The sequence below is a fragment of the Procambarus clarkii genome, chromosome 11 (genome assembly GCF_040958095.1).
Source record: "Procambarus clarkii isolate CNS0578487 chromosome 11, FALCON_Pclarkii_2.0, whole genome shotgun sequence".
NCBI classification, from domain to species: domain Eukaryota; kingdom Metazoa; phylum Arthropoda; class Malacostraca; order Decapoda; family Cambaridae; genus Procambarus; species Procambarus clarkii.
The window spans coordinates 25,577,015-25,593,718 of NC_091160.1; the positions used below are offsets into that span (position 1 = coordinate 25,577,015).

Here is a 16,704-nt window from a genome sequence, read left to right on the forward strand (position 1 = left end):
ATGGGGGGTTAATACCAGAAGTAAAATACTCCCAGTACGCTTCATCGAGGCTGGTTCTTCCTCGAATAAAATAAATAATTCTTACTAAGTTATATACAAATAAACATTAAATAAATTGGTTAGTAACAAGAATATTATATGATGGTTAAACAAGAAATCATTCTCATTTAAATTTCACGAGGCTATCAAATTGCATTAGCTATCTCAAATCATATAAACGAGATATTCCTGACTGGTGATTAATTATCAACGTCACTTAATGAAAGAAAACTGACTTAAATAGGATTCAGCTACTTAGCTGTGATAGTGAACGGAGAGGTAAAGTTGTGATGGCGTCATCTGGTACTTAGTGTAACACGTGTGCCCGAGCGTGGCGTGGGAAAGTGAGAAGACCACGGCCGCTTTCAACACAAGCTGAAATTCCAATTAAATGTACAAATTATTTAGACCAAATATCCTGTGTCATCACTATTCAATAGAAGGAATAGAATTAATTCCTTGTGGACATACTTGTTGTTTGGGGAGGTCATGTGGCGTGACGATGGATAGTGCACAGTAAAAATTATACAGAGATCTCATAATATAAATAATAATGGAGCACTTAACCTGTTGGTTGTCCACCGAAGCAATTCTTAGATTTCTACTGGAGCAATTGCACGCTCCTAGGCCGATAAACTGCAAGGGCCTATCGTAGAATTGATGGAAATTCGACTCTCCCTGGACGCACGTTGTCCTTTGATGGCGTCGCTAGTCAGCTCGAATCCGAAGTGCAAGTGAAAATGGCGTCTCTACGCCTCCGTCTCCCTCAATACCCCCCTCACGCATTCGCAATAGAATTTAGTAACGGACAGAAGATTCTTTTCGCGTAATAACTTTACGTAATGCGTTAATGAGAACAGAGTTGCAATTGTAGGGAATTAAATAATATCTATATTCTCGTTAAATGGTGTTAATCGAAAAATGGAGAGAATTTCTATTTCCTCCATAGCGCTCGTATGTAACAGATAAAACTGTTATTTAGTGATAATCTTAGTTAATAACTCTCGGTTGTTGGATCATTAGGAGTTATCCATAGTTAATTATTGTATGGAATACTGATAAAATTAGAGAACCATATTCAATTCTCTAACATATTGGTAATAAATATGTTTAGATAGACATTCTCTGGCGCAATCCTGCCTCTCGATGTCGTGAGAATTTCACCAATAAATGCACAGATAAAGAAATATTAATTTATGTTAGCACTTTAGTTAGTAGAGTTAATAGTTACTGTATTTAGCATACAATATTGATGTATTATGATACAATAGTAATGTATCAGTGTTGGGAATTTCCAACATAACTCTGGGGGGGGGGGGGGAAACTCGAGTCGCAGTTCAATATTGAGTATTGACGTACCTATCCCGAAGTTAATTTAATGTTAGTATGTTAGTACACACTTAACGGATGTCCCGTATTTGTCAAAGACAGATAAGACTCTAAGTCTTATAAAAGAAATTAAAGTTAAATGTAGAACATTGAATGATAAATCATCTAAAGTTAATAACTACTAAAGCCTACAATGTTCTCAATGACTGGTGTCGCGATGACGTGTAATGGTTTTGTTGCTAAGTCTTAAAGTTTTGTAAACTCATAGATTCTCTAGATGGAATAATGATATAGTTGATAGCCTACACAAACAAATTAATGATTAAATCATACAATTCAAGGTAACTGAGAATACACCATGAGGTGAATGTTCTGGGTCATTGTGACTTGTAACTGATTTGTTACGAGACATCACAACACGGTATCATCATGACTACCCAAAATTGGATGGTGAATTATTTGCTCATAGTCTGAGCTATAATAGGCTTGTAGTTTCCGTTTACATTGTTGAGCAGTGGCTCTAAGTGGGCGTGTGCTCAGTGGATCAGAATTGTTATTTTCGGAAACTGTAGGTGAAGTTGGTCTGTTAAACACTCTTGTTCTGCTAATTCAAGAGGTACCAACTTCTCTAATGTTTTTAGGGTAGTAGTGCCTCGGCACAAAACCCGTACTACTCTCAGGATGTCTTGGTGATCTGGGTGAATAGAGATAATCTGCCTATAGGCCATTCCATCACTGACAATCAACACTAGGTCTCCTGATTTGAGTTGAACCTTATTATAGGGGCTCAAAGCTCCGTAGTGGTACTCTCGTAGAGCTGTGAGGTACTCTTGAGTCCACACCTCATTCCACCTTTCAATTACTCTCGAGATAAGTTGGTAACTTTCCACCAAATTACTCCTATGCACAGATACTCTTATGCCAAATTACTCCTATATATTTATCACGTTGTCATGGGTTTAGTTGTGCCCCAGTAAACTGGTGTCTTTTTTATTTAATTTTCCATAACCCCCTAGACACACTGTCTGTAGGCCAGGTGGCTTACTGTGATTTCGGAAAGGTTCTACTCCGCCAGCTATGCAGTGGGGTTTACAGACACGACAGAAGAGTGAGGAAGAGAGGTGAAGAGTGTGAAAGAAAAAGAAAGGGTGGAAAGAGGGGCAAGAGACCCTGGTACAGCCGGGTAAACCCTTGTTAAATAAATATAAATTATCTTAAAAATACATTTTCAGAAAATAGTAAGATGGAGGGGATGAGAGGGGGAAGGGACGAAGGGAAACGCCAATGGGATGGAGACTAAGGTCCCAAGATGAACTCGGGTAAAGAGTGGAAAAGAGGGTGGGAGGGGCAGAAAGATGAAAAGAGGGATAAAGAGACGCAGTGGCAGTCAGGTAACCGATCTATATAAATAAAAATGGAAATGTTTGTTTGTTCAAAATCTCTAATTTCCGAATGTTCTTCACCGATTGCCTTGAAATTTTCACACAACGTTCCAGTCGCATCCGAGCGGGTTTTTATATACATACTATACGGATGTCACGTCTGTGATGGGAAAAAACATGCTTTTTATGAAAAGCAGTGTTTTTCGTGTGTTTTTAACTTGAGGGAAATCTTCGAAACCTCTGTACCGATTGCTTTGAAATCTTGACATAACATTGCATTCGAATACGCGAATGTTTTTTTATACCTACTATATACATGCCTCACCTGTGACAGGAAAAAACATGCTTGTTTTGAAAAACAGTGCCATCTGTAGGACGTATGAGCAACACACACTGTAATCTCCAAAAGTTCCACACCGATTGCTTTGAAATTTTGACACAACGTTCCTTTCGAATACACGCATGTTTGATATACCTACTATTTAGCTGATACACCTGTGACAGGTAAAAACTTGTACTTTTTTTTTTAAACAGCGCCATCTGTTATCTTGAGGTTATCTTGAGATTATTTCGGGGCTTTTAGTGTCCCCGCGGCCCGGTCCTCGACCAGGCCTCCACCCCCAGGAAGCAGCCCGTGACAGCTGACTAACACCCAGGTACCTATTTTTTCTACTAGGTAACAGGGGCATAGGGTGAAAAACTTTGCCCATTGTTTCTCGCCGGCGCCTGGGATCGAACCCAGGACCACAGGATCACAAGTTTCGCGTGATGTCCGCTCGGCCGACCGTGCTCCCTGTTGCACGTAAGAGCAACATACGATATACAAGATATGTTACGATTCAATTTCAGTGTTTCAGATTGCATTGATATACTGAATTCTCATAGATTTTAAATTATTTTCATTTTGATTTAATTATTTTGTGTGACATTGCGTTGGAATTGAGCTGTGTTTTTACCATACCATTAATTTTGTGGGTACAGCTAGTTTCTTTTTTCATTGTTTTCCATTCTTTTTTTTTTTACTGTTCTTCTTATTTTTCAGTGCAATTGGTGGTGAAATTGAGCTGTGTCGATTGATCGGCGTTTGAAATATTTCGTAAGTATTTTTTGTTTTGTTTAGAAGACAAGAAAATGGACAACACGTTTATTTCACAGCTGCAAATGTGCAACAAACAGCTATGAATTCACCGGCAACAACGTTAACTGCTTTCTTCACGTTATGTTAAAATGACGCCTTTGCGAAATAATTGCTGTATTCGGAAGTGCCTACGTATTACACATAGAATGCCAGTAGAAAATCATTTGAACGACGTAAACGAGGAGAGCCAGTCGACGGACTACCTGGCATATTTAAACAAACAACGATAGGCAGACTGTACACTGTGTATTTCAATCAAGATGAATGCTTCTTTCTTCGCAAGCTGTTGGTAAATGTGCCCGGTCCATAGTCTTTCCAGCAATTGAGATTTGTCAGCGATGAAACACATTCCACTTTCCGTAATGCATGTCAAGCTCTATATTTATTGGAGAACGACCGACACTGGGCTGTATGCATTATGAATACACGTCCAACACGTCACATCCAAATCAATTTCGTGCATTGTTTGCCATCATACTGACCACCGGTTCTCCTTCTTCTCCAACAGAGTATGGGAGAAACACAAATCGCACATGGCTGAAGATATTGTCCGTCGAATACACAAATAAAATTATAATATGAACATGAATTTCACAGCAGAAATCTACAACGAAGCTTTGAAAATTATTGAAGATTTGTGCTTAGAAATCGCGAACAAAGTTCTCAATCCATTGGGAATGCCATCACCGAATTTATCTGCTGCTGCTTCGTTCAATGTAGAATTCCGTCGGGAACAAAATTACAACACGGGTGATCTATTGTCATATGTGCAATCAAATATTCTTAAGCAAACACTTGAGTGAAAAGGCATTTACGATCAAATAATTCAAACTATCAATAATGGGTTTGGTGAAATCTTCTTAAATGCGCCAGGAGGAACTGTAAAACCTTTCTAATTTGATTGATATTGGCAGCATTTCGATCCCCAAATGGTCTAACCTTAGCTCTTGCATCGTTTGGAATATCTGCGATATTGCTCCCAGGTGGAAGAACTGCTACTTCGGCTTTGAAATTGCCATTGACCATGCAGTTCATTGAAACTCCCACGTGCAACATTTCCAAAGCATCTGGCATGTGAAAAGTATTGCAGAAATGTAAACTTATTGTTTGGGATGAATGCCCACAAAAAATCCCTCGAGGCTCTTGATTGATCATTGCAAGATTTGTGTGAAAACATCAGACCATTTGGGAACGCATTAATATTGCTTGCAGGAGATTTCATGCAAACATTACCTGTAATTCCTCGATCGACACCAGCGGATGAAATAAATGCTTGCCTGAAATATTCAACTTTGTGGCGCTACGTAAAGATGTTAAAATTAAGTACAAATATGCGTGTCCAACTGCAAAACGACTCATCAGCTGACATATTCTGACATCAATTTCTGGAAATTGGGAACGGAATCGTGCCGGTTGATCTGACATCAGGACATTTCATTACCTCATAACTTCCACAATTTAGTGACGTCAAAAGAAGAATTAGTTGAAAAAGTATTTCCCAATATTCAATTCAATTATATGAATCACGATTGGCTGAGTGAACGAGCTATTCTTGAGGCCAAGAACAAAGACGTCTAAGAACTTAACAATATTATTCAGTCTAACATACAAAGCAAGGCAGTCACATACAAGTCCGTCGACACTGTGGTGGAAGCAGATGAAGCGGTTAATTATCCATAATAATTTTTTAATTCACTCGATCTGTCAGAGATACCACCACCGCACATACTGCAATTAAAATTCGGCGTGCCAGTTATCATGTTACGAAATATCAACCAGCCAAAGCTTAGCAACGGCACGCGGCTTGCAGTAAAAAATTATTCAGCAACGTCGTAGAAGCAGCGATCTTGATAGGACCTTTCATAGGTGAAGATGTCCTCATTCCTCACATTCCTAAGATTCCAACGGATTTGCCATTTCAATTGAAGAGATTGTAATTCCCAATTCGATTGGCGTTTGCAATCACCATCAACAAAGCTCAGGGTCAATCTTTAGAATTATGTGGTTTTGATCTAGACACTGATTGTTTCTCACATGGACAGTTATATGTTGCGTGTTCTAGGGTCGACAATCAGACGATGTCTATATTTTCACAGACAGTGGAACAAGAACAAATATTGTATATCCACAAGCATTGTGAAATTAAATATATTAGACACGTGCATTTTCTCTTTTCTATCTTTTCCATTTAACCAGAATGAACCACAGCAACGCGTGGCGGGTACAGCTAGTCTGTATATACAAATGGAAATGTCCGTCTGTTCAAAGTTGTAATCAAGAGTGGGGCGATAGGGTAGGAAGATTGGAGTGATGGGATGCTGGGGAAACGGCTGAAAATGGGAGAGATGAGAGGAAAGAGTTGGATGGAGGAGGGGGGGGGGGGAGAGAGAATAGGTAGTGAGGGAAGTAGGGAATTTCACTTCTGAAGCTGTCTCATTAGGCTGCATCCTTCCCAAATGATCCTGAGGGATAATCCTAGTTAAAACTAGTAATTGTAACAAAGGGTGATAAACGCATAGTTAAAATCAAACAACATGATAAAGCACAATATGATGAGTTCCCAAAAAGTTTTATTCGTCACAAATGTCAATAGATCCTAAATAGTTGTTGATATTATTGGCTTGTTAACACCTTACACCAATATGATAACCAACATCATGATAACCTGTAAGTGACGGAATAATGATTAATAACCCTATAGTTCCGCCTCATTCTGCATTACACTAATGATCACTCTTCCAATGAGCTCCAAGATCGCAATATAGCGCACCAGGAAATATATTGGTATAATTTACCACTTAATTATTGTATCACCTGAGATAAACTCTATCTCTAATTATATCAATAAACTACTATTTTGAGAAATAGATGAAGAAAACGTACCGACTTGTTTGTAATGTTTGTCACACGATACCTGTAGAATGATTCCACAATCTAAGGTAAAGTTTATAGCTCATACACCTGACTACACTCACCCACATGTGAGGGAAGGATGCAGGTGAGAGAATGAAGCAAGTCAGAGAGGGACGCAAGTGAGAGAACTGACGGAGTGGAGGTACTTACCCCCCCAACCCCAGGTTCCAAATTTTCTAACGTACAAAAAATGTTACCTTTTGTATTGCCAAATAATATCAGCGGGTTTCGCTCTGATACTCTTGTTTCTGAGGACAACTGCAAGTTCCTTTGAGTTAGCCAACTCCTGTTGTCTCTAATATCCGCGAATCAATGCGTCTGGCGTAGTTACAGGTGCACTATTAACTAATAGGTCTTCTATTGGTTCGTGAGTTTATCAGTACTTACTCAGCTGAAAAATATGGTATGAATCAGTGTTATAATCCAGGTATTTACTTGGTTCACAGGTCAGAGAGTCTGATGCTGATACACATGTTCAACCTTTGCTTCTCATTGACTCAACTGTTGACAATCCTTCTATTGGAATAGATCACAGGTGTCCCTACACTCTATCTCTCTATACCCTACACTATTGGTCTTTCTGACCAATGCTTACACTGCAAATGCCTCTCCAACGTCAGCCATTTCCGAGTTTTTTTTGCTCAACTGCTGAGACAATAAGCCGGGGCTCTTTGTATGAGAAAACAGGATAAAAATAGGATGAAAATAGGATAAAAGCCTAAATATGATAAGATAGGTTGGATAGGAAAAACCCACACTTATGTATTTGTGAAATTTATATGTATATACATCATACTTTTTAGCATTTTCCTGAGAGCTTTGTCAGGTGTGAGTGTGTGACTACTCAATTCAACAAACTCAGACTTTGACAAAGCACTCTGGACAGTGCTAAAGACTCGGTTGTTGTTGTTGTTAAAGATTCGCTACTTGGAACAAGCAGTTCCAAGTAGCACGGGCTATGGTGAGCTCGTAGTAGAGTAAAAAGACTCGGGGTAATTTCTTAACATATAAATTTCACAAATACACAAGTGTGGATTTTTATCCTGTGTTATTATGTCAGTGAGAGAACAATTACCATTTCTTAAACGTCGGATGCTCCACTTGCCAGAATTAAGAGCGCTTCCACACTCATCCTTCTTGCTGACCATCTCACGGAACTCATGATTGTGGAAGGTCACGTAACTTGAATAGTGCTCAAGAATCTTACGATGACATAGTCAATCGCCGTCTTCTTATATTAGAACATTCTTCAGAAATTAAAGAAAAAAAAAATAAAGAAAAAGTAATGTGAATGATAACATTCACATTACCCTAAATTATACATGCTTTCTGAAATTAAGATTGTCTCTGGCAGTCCTATTTGCTGATACGAGTTAGTATTCGGGTCAAAAATGGCTGTGGCCTTAATGTGGACTGCTGGTATGATAAGGCACCAGTCGCACGTAAGCAACCACGCACGGTCAGTCACAGATAAGTAACCCAGTAACCTGTTAACAGGAACATCGACACAGTTATGTTATCGATCAGTCTGCGTTAATAATGAAGACGTTATTACAATCACCACTATTAACACTCTCATATCATCGATTAGTCAGTAATTGCAGCAGCAGTCATCAAATCAATTAGTGGGTAGACAAATGAAGCCACTTTGTTTTATATCTATACCTATATGAGACAAAGTTTGTCCAAAGTAGAGTGTAAGACGCTTAGAGCTAACCTCACGAACTTTGCAGGGTGAATGGTCTGGATTAAAACAGTACATAGGGGGGTTATGGTTGAGCCTCAAGATCCCATTACATCAGATGACAAATTCCACTAATTTCCAATCTTGCTAAACAAAAAAATTACATCCACATTAAAATCCATCTTGGATCGAAGGTGGTGAAGGTATTATTAGAAAAACAGGAAGAAAGAGGTGAATATTGATAGATATGAGAGGGGGGTAGAGTGAAATAGGGTAGGGAGTGATGAATGTGATAGAGAGCATAGAGAGCATATTAAATGACTATATCCTCCCTAAAATTCATCTAGCATAATATTAACTTCTATTAAACACAAGAAAACTACGGGCTCACCATAGCCCGTGTTACTTGGAACTTTTTGTTCCAAGTAGCTAATCTTTAACAACAAAACAGAAACAAAATTAATATACTATATGAATTTCAGTAAGGATGGTATTTAGTGAAAATTGTGAAAGGAATAAAGAGCAAGTGGTCAGGAGTAGAGATGGGGGTGAAAGGTAGGAAAGTTGATTAGTGATTGGGAAAGTAGTGAAGGGTAGGGGAAGGTAGTGTTGGGTAGGGGAAGGTGGTGAATGGTAGGGAAGGTAATGAAGGGTAGGGATGATGGTAAAGGGTAAGGAAGGCGACGAGTGGTAGGGAAGGTGGTGAAGGGAGTGCTGGAAAGATGGAAAGAAAGGGGAAATAGGAAAGCTAAATGAGGATGGGGGGGGGGTGACAGAGAGAGGGATGTGTGGGTGAAAGAGAGGGTGATAGAGAGAGAGATAGGGGTGTGTCGGTGGGAGAGGGGGAGTAAAAGAGAGACAGGTGTGTGGGGGAAACAGAGAGAGGTATGTGTGGGTGGAGGAGGGGGTGATAGAAAGAGAGGAGGGGGGGTTTGTAGGTGGGAGAGGGGTAAAAGAGAGACGGGTGTGTGGAGGGTGACAGAGAGAGAGGTGTGTGGGTGGAGGAGGGGATGATAGAGAGAGAGAGAGAGAGGGGCGTGTTGGTGGGGGAGTGTGGTGACAGAGAGATGGGTGTGTGTGGGGAGTGACAGAGAGAGGAGGGTGTGTGGGAGGGGTGGGCGGTTGGTTGAGAGACCCATGCTCAGCATAATACCCCACCTAGTATTTCAGTCAATATAAACACCACTTGTCATTCTAAACATATATGTCTCCAGCACGTTTCACACACACATACACACAAACATGTGTATCATACAAGACCTTAAACATAGGGTGTATATACATTTGTATGAATAGTCAACCATACTCCCACCTCAAACGAACCTTTGTTCTCTCCAGCCGGGTTGGGCTTTGATAACATTAAGCATAAACGTAATAATTATTTGTGTGAGAGGGGCGCGGAGTATCAAAGTCAATACATATTGACCTACAGGAATTTTCTGCAAACTACGACTGTTTGCATTTCATTATTGCATGGGAGAGTGTTGAAAAGTCAGGGTCGGGGTGAAAGGTGTTGGAGTTGAAATCTTGCAGGCTGTGCAAAGCCGTGGTTTATAGTGGGGGGAAAGGTGGATGGGGGGGGGGGGGGGGGGGAATATAGAAATTCAGTAAAATGAGACAGATTCCGGGATTAATATTTGATTTCAGAATGACTAATGAAAGTAACTGGCTTCATGATAACACGAAGCCTCCTATCTTTACACCATACTGGGCCAAGGTGCGCCCGTCCTGAAGCCAGCATATTGGTACGTATATATTCTTTCCTATTGTGCAAACATACACAAACAAAGAGATACACATTATTATTAGTATATTTATTGGTTTAATTCCTGCCCCCCCCCCCCCCTTCCCACCCAACCCCATCCTATCCCTAATCCTTATCCCTGATCCTCACGAAGTGCTATATAGCCGTAACGAATAGACGCTTTCCCCCCCTGATAGTGTCCTTTCCATTTAATAATTTTATGGAGAGTAATGCAATTATTTGAACTTAGATTAACTATATTTATAAGAGTTAAGCGCTTTCGCCTGATAAATACTTTACTTTGCACTTAAAATGCGTCGGTGAAGTCTTTATATAATTTATCTTCATAATTGAGAAAAGAATCGAGAACTTTTCGTGATAAATGCGATGAAAATTAGATGTCATTCACTTGAATTCATGGTTCATTCGTGATGGATTGAACAGCTTGTCGTCAAAGTTTTGAGGTCGGCTGGCTTTCAAAAGCCAACCCAAGTAATTGGTGAACCAATTAGCGATATCCAATTTGAGACTCAAATAATACAATTTTAGCACAAGAATTTGGTTTTTGTACAGTTGACCTTATTTCATGGTTGAAATACTGGAAGAGGAAGGGGAAAGAACACTATCAGGAAAAACCGTCAAGCTATTAGAACTATACAGCACTTACAGGGGATCAGGATAAGGATTTGGGAAGGGACGAGGGGTGGGGGATTAAGGAATGGTGACCAACCACTTTCACGGTCAGGAACTAAACGCCAACCTGCATGAAGAGAGACCGTCGCTCTATCGTCCAGCCCAAGTGGTATACCGGAAGCAGATCAATATCAAAGAAATAGAGGAAAAATCCTTCCGGTTTAAGTGGGATCAATGTTGCAGATCATTGAATACTACACGTAGTGCTGATTATAGGGTGTGACACTCCCAGGCATCGGGTGTGGCTCATAATGCTGGTCGTAGGGTGTGACACTGCTAGGCATAGGGTGTGGCGCATACTGCAGGTCGTAGGGTGTGACACTGCTAGGCATAGGGTGTGGCGCATACTGCAGGTCGTAGGGTGTGACACTGCTAGGCATAGGGTGTGGCGCATACTGCAGGTCGTAGGGTGTGAGACTGCTAGGCATAGGGTGTGGCGCATACTGCTGGTCGTTGGGTGTGACACTGCTAGGCATAGGGTGTGGCACATACTGCTGGTCGTTGGGTGTGACACTGCTAGGCATAGGGTGTGGCGCATACTGCAGGTCGTAGGGTGTGACACTGCTAGGCATAGGGTGTGGCGCATACTGCAGGTCGTAGGGTGTGACACTGCTAGGCATAGGGTGTGGCGCATACTGAAGGTCGTAGGGTGTGACACTGCTAGGCATAGGGTGTGGCACATACTGCTGGTCGTTGGGTGTGACACTGCTAGGCATAGGGTGTGGCGCATACTGCAGGTCGTAAGGTGTGACACTGCTAGACATAGGGTGTGGCGCATACTGCAGGTCGTAGGGTGTGACACTGCTAGACATTGGGTGTGGCGCATACTGCTGGTCGTAGGGTGTGACACTGCTAGGCATAGGGTGTGGCGCATACTGCTTTTTGTAGGGTGTGACACTGCTGGTCATAGGGTGTGGCACTGCTAGGTATAGGGTGTGGCGCATACTGTTGGTCGTAGGGTGTGACATTGCTAGGCATAGGGTGTAACGCATACTGCTTTTTGTAGGGTGTGACACTGCTAGGCATAGGGTGTGGCGCATATTGCTGGTCGTAGGGTGTGACACTGCTAGACATAGTGTGTGGCGCATACTGCTGGTCGTAGGGTGTGACACTGCTAAGCATAGGGTGTGGCGCATACTGCTTTTTGTAGGGTGTGACACTGCTAGACATAGGGTGTGGCACATCCTGCTGGTCGTAGGGTGTGACACTGCTAGACATTTGGTGTGGCGCATACTGCAGGTCGTAGGGTGTGACACATACTGGTTGTCAAAGGGTGTGACTGTAGTAGACATCCATCAGTCATAGGAGAGAATAGAGTTGCGCTTTGGTTGTCGGCCTGGGGTTGCCTCTCCAAGGCGCCAATCCAAGGTAGGTTGATATTGAGGAGAAGCTGTCACCAATGCAGCAGGTCCACCCCCCCTCTCCACGGCACCGAAAGTTTCCAATGGAAAGGCAAACTCCAATACGATTGGTTCCAGCGCCATCGCAGGAACTGTCAGAACTAGGCTGAAGGCAACAACGAACTGCCCGAGGGGCTCCAGCTCCGGAGATTATCTCGAAATTGGTAAAAGAAGGCACAGGAACTACAGACCTGGAGACCGCCGAGGACGAGGCCGGAGAAGAACCACCCCATCAAGGGGTGGGTTCTTATATTGTGTGGCATGCCTTGATGCCGAACGAAGGACCCCAGCCTCCTGAAGCAGAGCCTGGGCCGCACGAGCCCCAGGAGGTGGACGTCCCGGTCCCGCACCTACGGGTTCCAGACAGAGATTTCGGCTTCAACCTGTCCTCTTAAAAAGAACGTCGCTTTTGGCCGTTTACCCGTATGACCGAATATGGACGTAATTTGAAAATGAAAAAAAATGAAAATAAATTTGGGATTTTTTTTTTAACAACAGTAAGTTAAGGGTCCTCTGATAGGTTAGGTGGGCAGGAAATTCTCATAAAGTTTCAAACCGTTATGAAAAACATTAATGGAAAGTTGTCTTTACTAACATTGCCGAGTAAGCCGGACGACCCAAACAGAAAACGGAACAGTACGTCACTTTTGTGAGTCGATTTCATTTCAAATTACGTCCAAATTTGGCCATAGCGCGCATACCAGCCAAAAGTGACGTTATTTTTAGGAGGACGGGTTGATCTTTCACCCATTCCTTCCCCGCCCCAAATCCCAAATCCTTATCTTGATCCCGTTCCAAGTGCTATATATTCATAATAGCTTTGCGCTTTCTCCTGATAATTCCATTCCATTCACCCGAGGCCGACTTTCTTCATGACCAAACAGAAGAAGGAGTAAATTAGTAATTACAACAATATTAATATAGTTATTATAATAATAGTAACTAATTAATAATTACTACAAGGGAGTGACACATACTGATAATTATAGGGTGTTAGACGCCCTGCTGGACATAAGGTGTGACACATATAGATGGTCGTAAGGTGTCACACATACTGCTTCACACATAGAGTGACATGTCATACTGCACATATGGTGTGACATGTCATACTGCACATATGGTGTGACATGTATTGCTACACATATGGTGTGGCATGCTTTGATGCACATATGGTGTGGCATGCCTTGATGCACATATGGTGTGGCGTGCCTTGCTGCACATATGGTGTGGCGTGCCTTGCTGCACATATGGTGTGACGTGCCTTGCTGCACATATGGTGTGACGTGCCTTGCTGCACATATGGTGTGACGTGCCTTGCTGCACATATGGTGTGACGTGCCTTGCTGCACATATGGTGTGACGTGCCTTGCTGCACATATGGTGTGACGTGCCTTGCTGCACATATGGTGTGGCAAGTCTTGTTGCACATATGGTGTGGCGTGCCTTGTTGCACATATGGTGTGGCGTGCCTTGCTGCACATAGGGTGTGGCATGCCTTGCTACACATATGGTGTGACTTGTCTTGTTGCACATATGGTGTGACTTGTCTTGTTGCACATATGGTCTGGCATGTCTTGCTGCACATATGGTGTGGCATGCCTTGTTACACATATGGTGTGGCATGTCTTGTTACACATATGGTGTAGCATGTTTTGTTGCACATATGGTGTGACATAACGATATATCCTGCACATATGGTGTACAGGACATAAGATGTGACACACTGCTGGACATAAGGTGTGACACACACTGCTGGACATAAGATGTGACACACACTGCTGGACATAAGGTGTGACACACACTGCTGGACATAAGGTGTGACACACACTGCTGGACATAAGATGTGACACACACTGCTGGACATAAGGTGTGACACACACTGTTGGACATAAGGTGTGACACACACTGCTGGACATAAGATGTGACACACACCGCTGGACATAAGGTGTGACACACACTGCTGGACATAAGATGTGACACACACCGCTGGACATAAGGTGTGACACACACTGCTGGACATAAGGTGTGACACACACTGTTGGACATAAGGTGTGACACACACTGCTGGACATAAGATGTGACACACACTGCTGGACATAAGGTGTGACACACACTGCTGGACATAAGATGTGACACACACCGCTGGACATAAGATGTGACACACTGCTGGACATAAGATGTGACACACACTGCTGGACATAAGGTGTGACACACACTGCTGGACATAAGGTGTGACACACACTGCTGGACATAAGGTGTGACACACACTGCTGGACATAAGGTGTGACACACTGCTGGACATAAGATGTGACACACACTGCTGGACATAAGGTGTGACACACACTGCTGGACATAAGATGTGACACACACTGCTGGACATAAGGTGTGACACACACTGCTGGACATAAGATGTGACACACACTGCTGGACATAAGGTGTGACACACTGCTGGACATAAGATGTGACACACACTGCTGGACATAAGGTGTGACACACACTGCTGGACATAAGGTGTGACACACTGCTGGACATAAGGTGTGACACACACTGCTGGACATAAGGTGTGACACACTGCTGGACATAAGGTGTGACACACACTGCTGGACATAAGGTGTGACACACACTGTTGGACATAAGGTGTGACACACACTGCTGGACATAAGGTGTGACACACACTGCTGGACATAAGGTGTGACACACTGCTGGACATAAGATGTGACACACACTGCTGGACATAAGGTGTGACACACAATGCTGGACATAAGGTGTGACACACTGCTGGACATAAGGTGTGACACACACTGCTGGACATAAGGTGTGACACACTGCTGGACATAAGGTGTGACACACACTGCTGGACATAAGGTGTGACACACACTGCTGGACATAAGGTGTGACACACACTGCTGGACATAAGGTGTGACACACTGCTGGACATAAGATGTGACACACACTGCTGGACATAAGGTGTGACACACACTGCTGGACATAAGGTGTGACACACACTGCTGGACATAAGATGTGACACACACTGCTGGACATAAGGTGTGACACACACTGCTGGACATAAGGTGTGACACACACTGCTGGACATAAGATGTGACACACACTGCTGGACATAAGGTGTGACACACACTGCTGGACATAAGGTGTGACACACACTGCTGGACATAAGGTGTGACACACACTGCTGGACATAAGGTGTGACACACTGCTGGACATAAGGTGTGACACACACTGTTGGACATAAGGTGTGACACACACTGCTGGACATAAGGTGTGACACACTGCTGGACATAAGGTGTGACACACTGCTGGACATAAGGTGTGACCACACTGCTGGACATAAGGTGTGACACACACTGCTGGACATAAGGTGTGACACACTGCTGGACATAAGGTGTGACACACACTGCTGGACATAAGGTGTGACACACTGCTGGACATAAGATGTGACACACACTGCTGGACATAAGGTGTGACACACACTGCTGGACATAAGGTGTGACACACACTGCTGGACATAAGGTGTGACACACACTGCTGGACATAAGGTGTGACACACTGCTGGACATAAGATGTGACACACACTGCTGGACATAAGGTGTGACACACCACTGCTGGACATAAGGATGTGACACACACTGCTGGACATAAGGTGTGACACACACTGCTGGACATAAGGATGTGACACACACTGCTGGACATAAGGTGTGACACACTGCTGGACATAAGGATGTGACACACACTGCTGGACATAAGGTGTGACACACACTGCTGGACATAAGGCTTGTGACACACTGCTGGACATAAGGTGTGACACACACTGCTGGACATAAGGTGTGACACACTGCTGGACATAAGGTGTGACACACACTGCTGGACATAAGGTGTGACACACACTGTTGGACATAAGGTGTGACACACACTGCTGGACATAAGGTGTGACACACACTGCTGGACATAAGGTGTGACACACTGCTGGACATAAGATGTGACACACACTGCTGGACATAAGGTGTGACACACAATGCTGGACATAAGGTGTGACACACTGCTGGACATAAGGTGTGACACACACTGCTGGACATAAGGTGTGACACACTGCTGGACATAAGGTGTGACACACACTGCTGGACATAAGGTGTGACACACACTGCTGGACATAAGGTGTGACACACACTGCTGGACATAAGGTGTGACACACTGCTGGACATAAGATGTGACACACACTGCTGGACATAAGGTGTGACACACACTGCTGGACATAAGGTGTGACACACACTGCTGGACATAAGATGTGACACACACTGCTGGACATAAGGTGTGACACACTGCTGGACATAAGGTGTGACACACACTGCTGGACATAAGATGTGACA

The 16,704-nt window shown here is 43.0% G+C and overlaps 1 protein-coding gene across 1 annotated transcript; it reads right to left on the minus strand.

Annotated features, from left to right (window-relative positions):
- Positions 1-11,116: 11,116 nt before the first annotated feature.
- On the minus strand, positions 11,117-11,830 carry LOC123758522 (uncharacterized). Its single transcript, XM_045742976.2, has one exon. The coding sequence runs from the start codon at positions 11,828-11,830 to the stop codon at positions 11,117-11,119; it is 714 nt and encodes a 237-aa protein (XP_045598932.2).
- Positions 11,831-16,704: the final 4,874 nt, after the last annotated feature.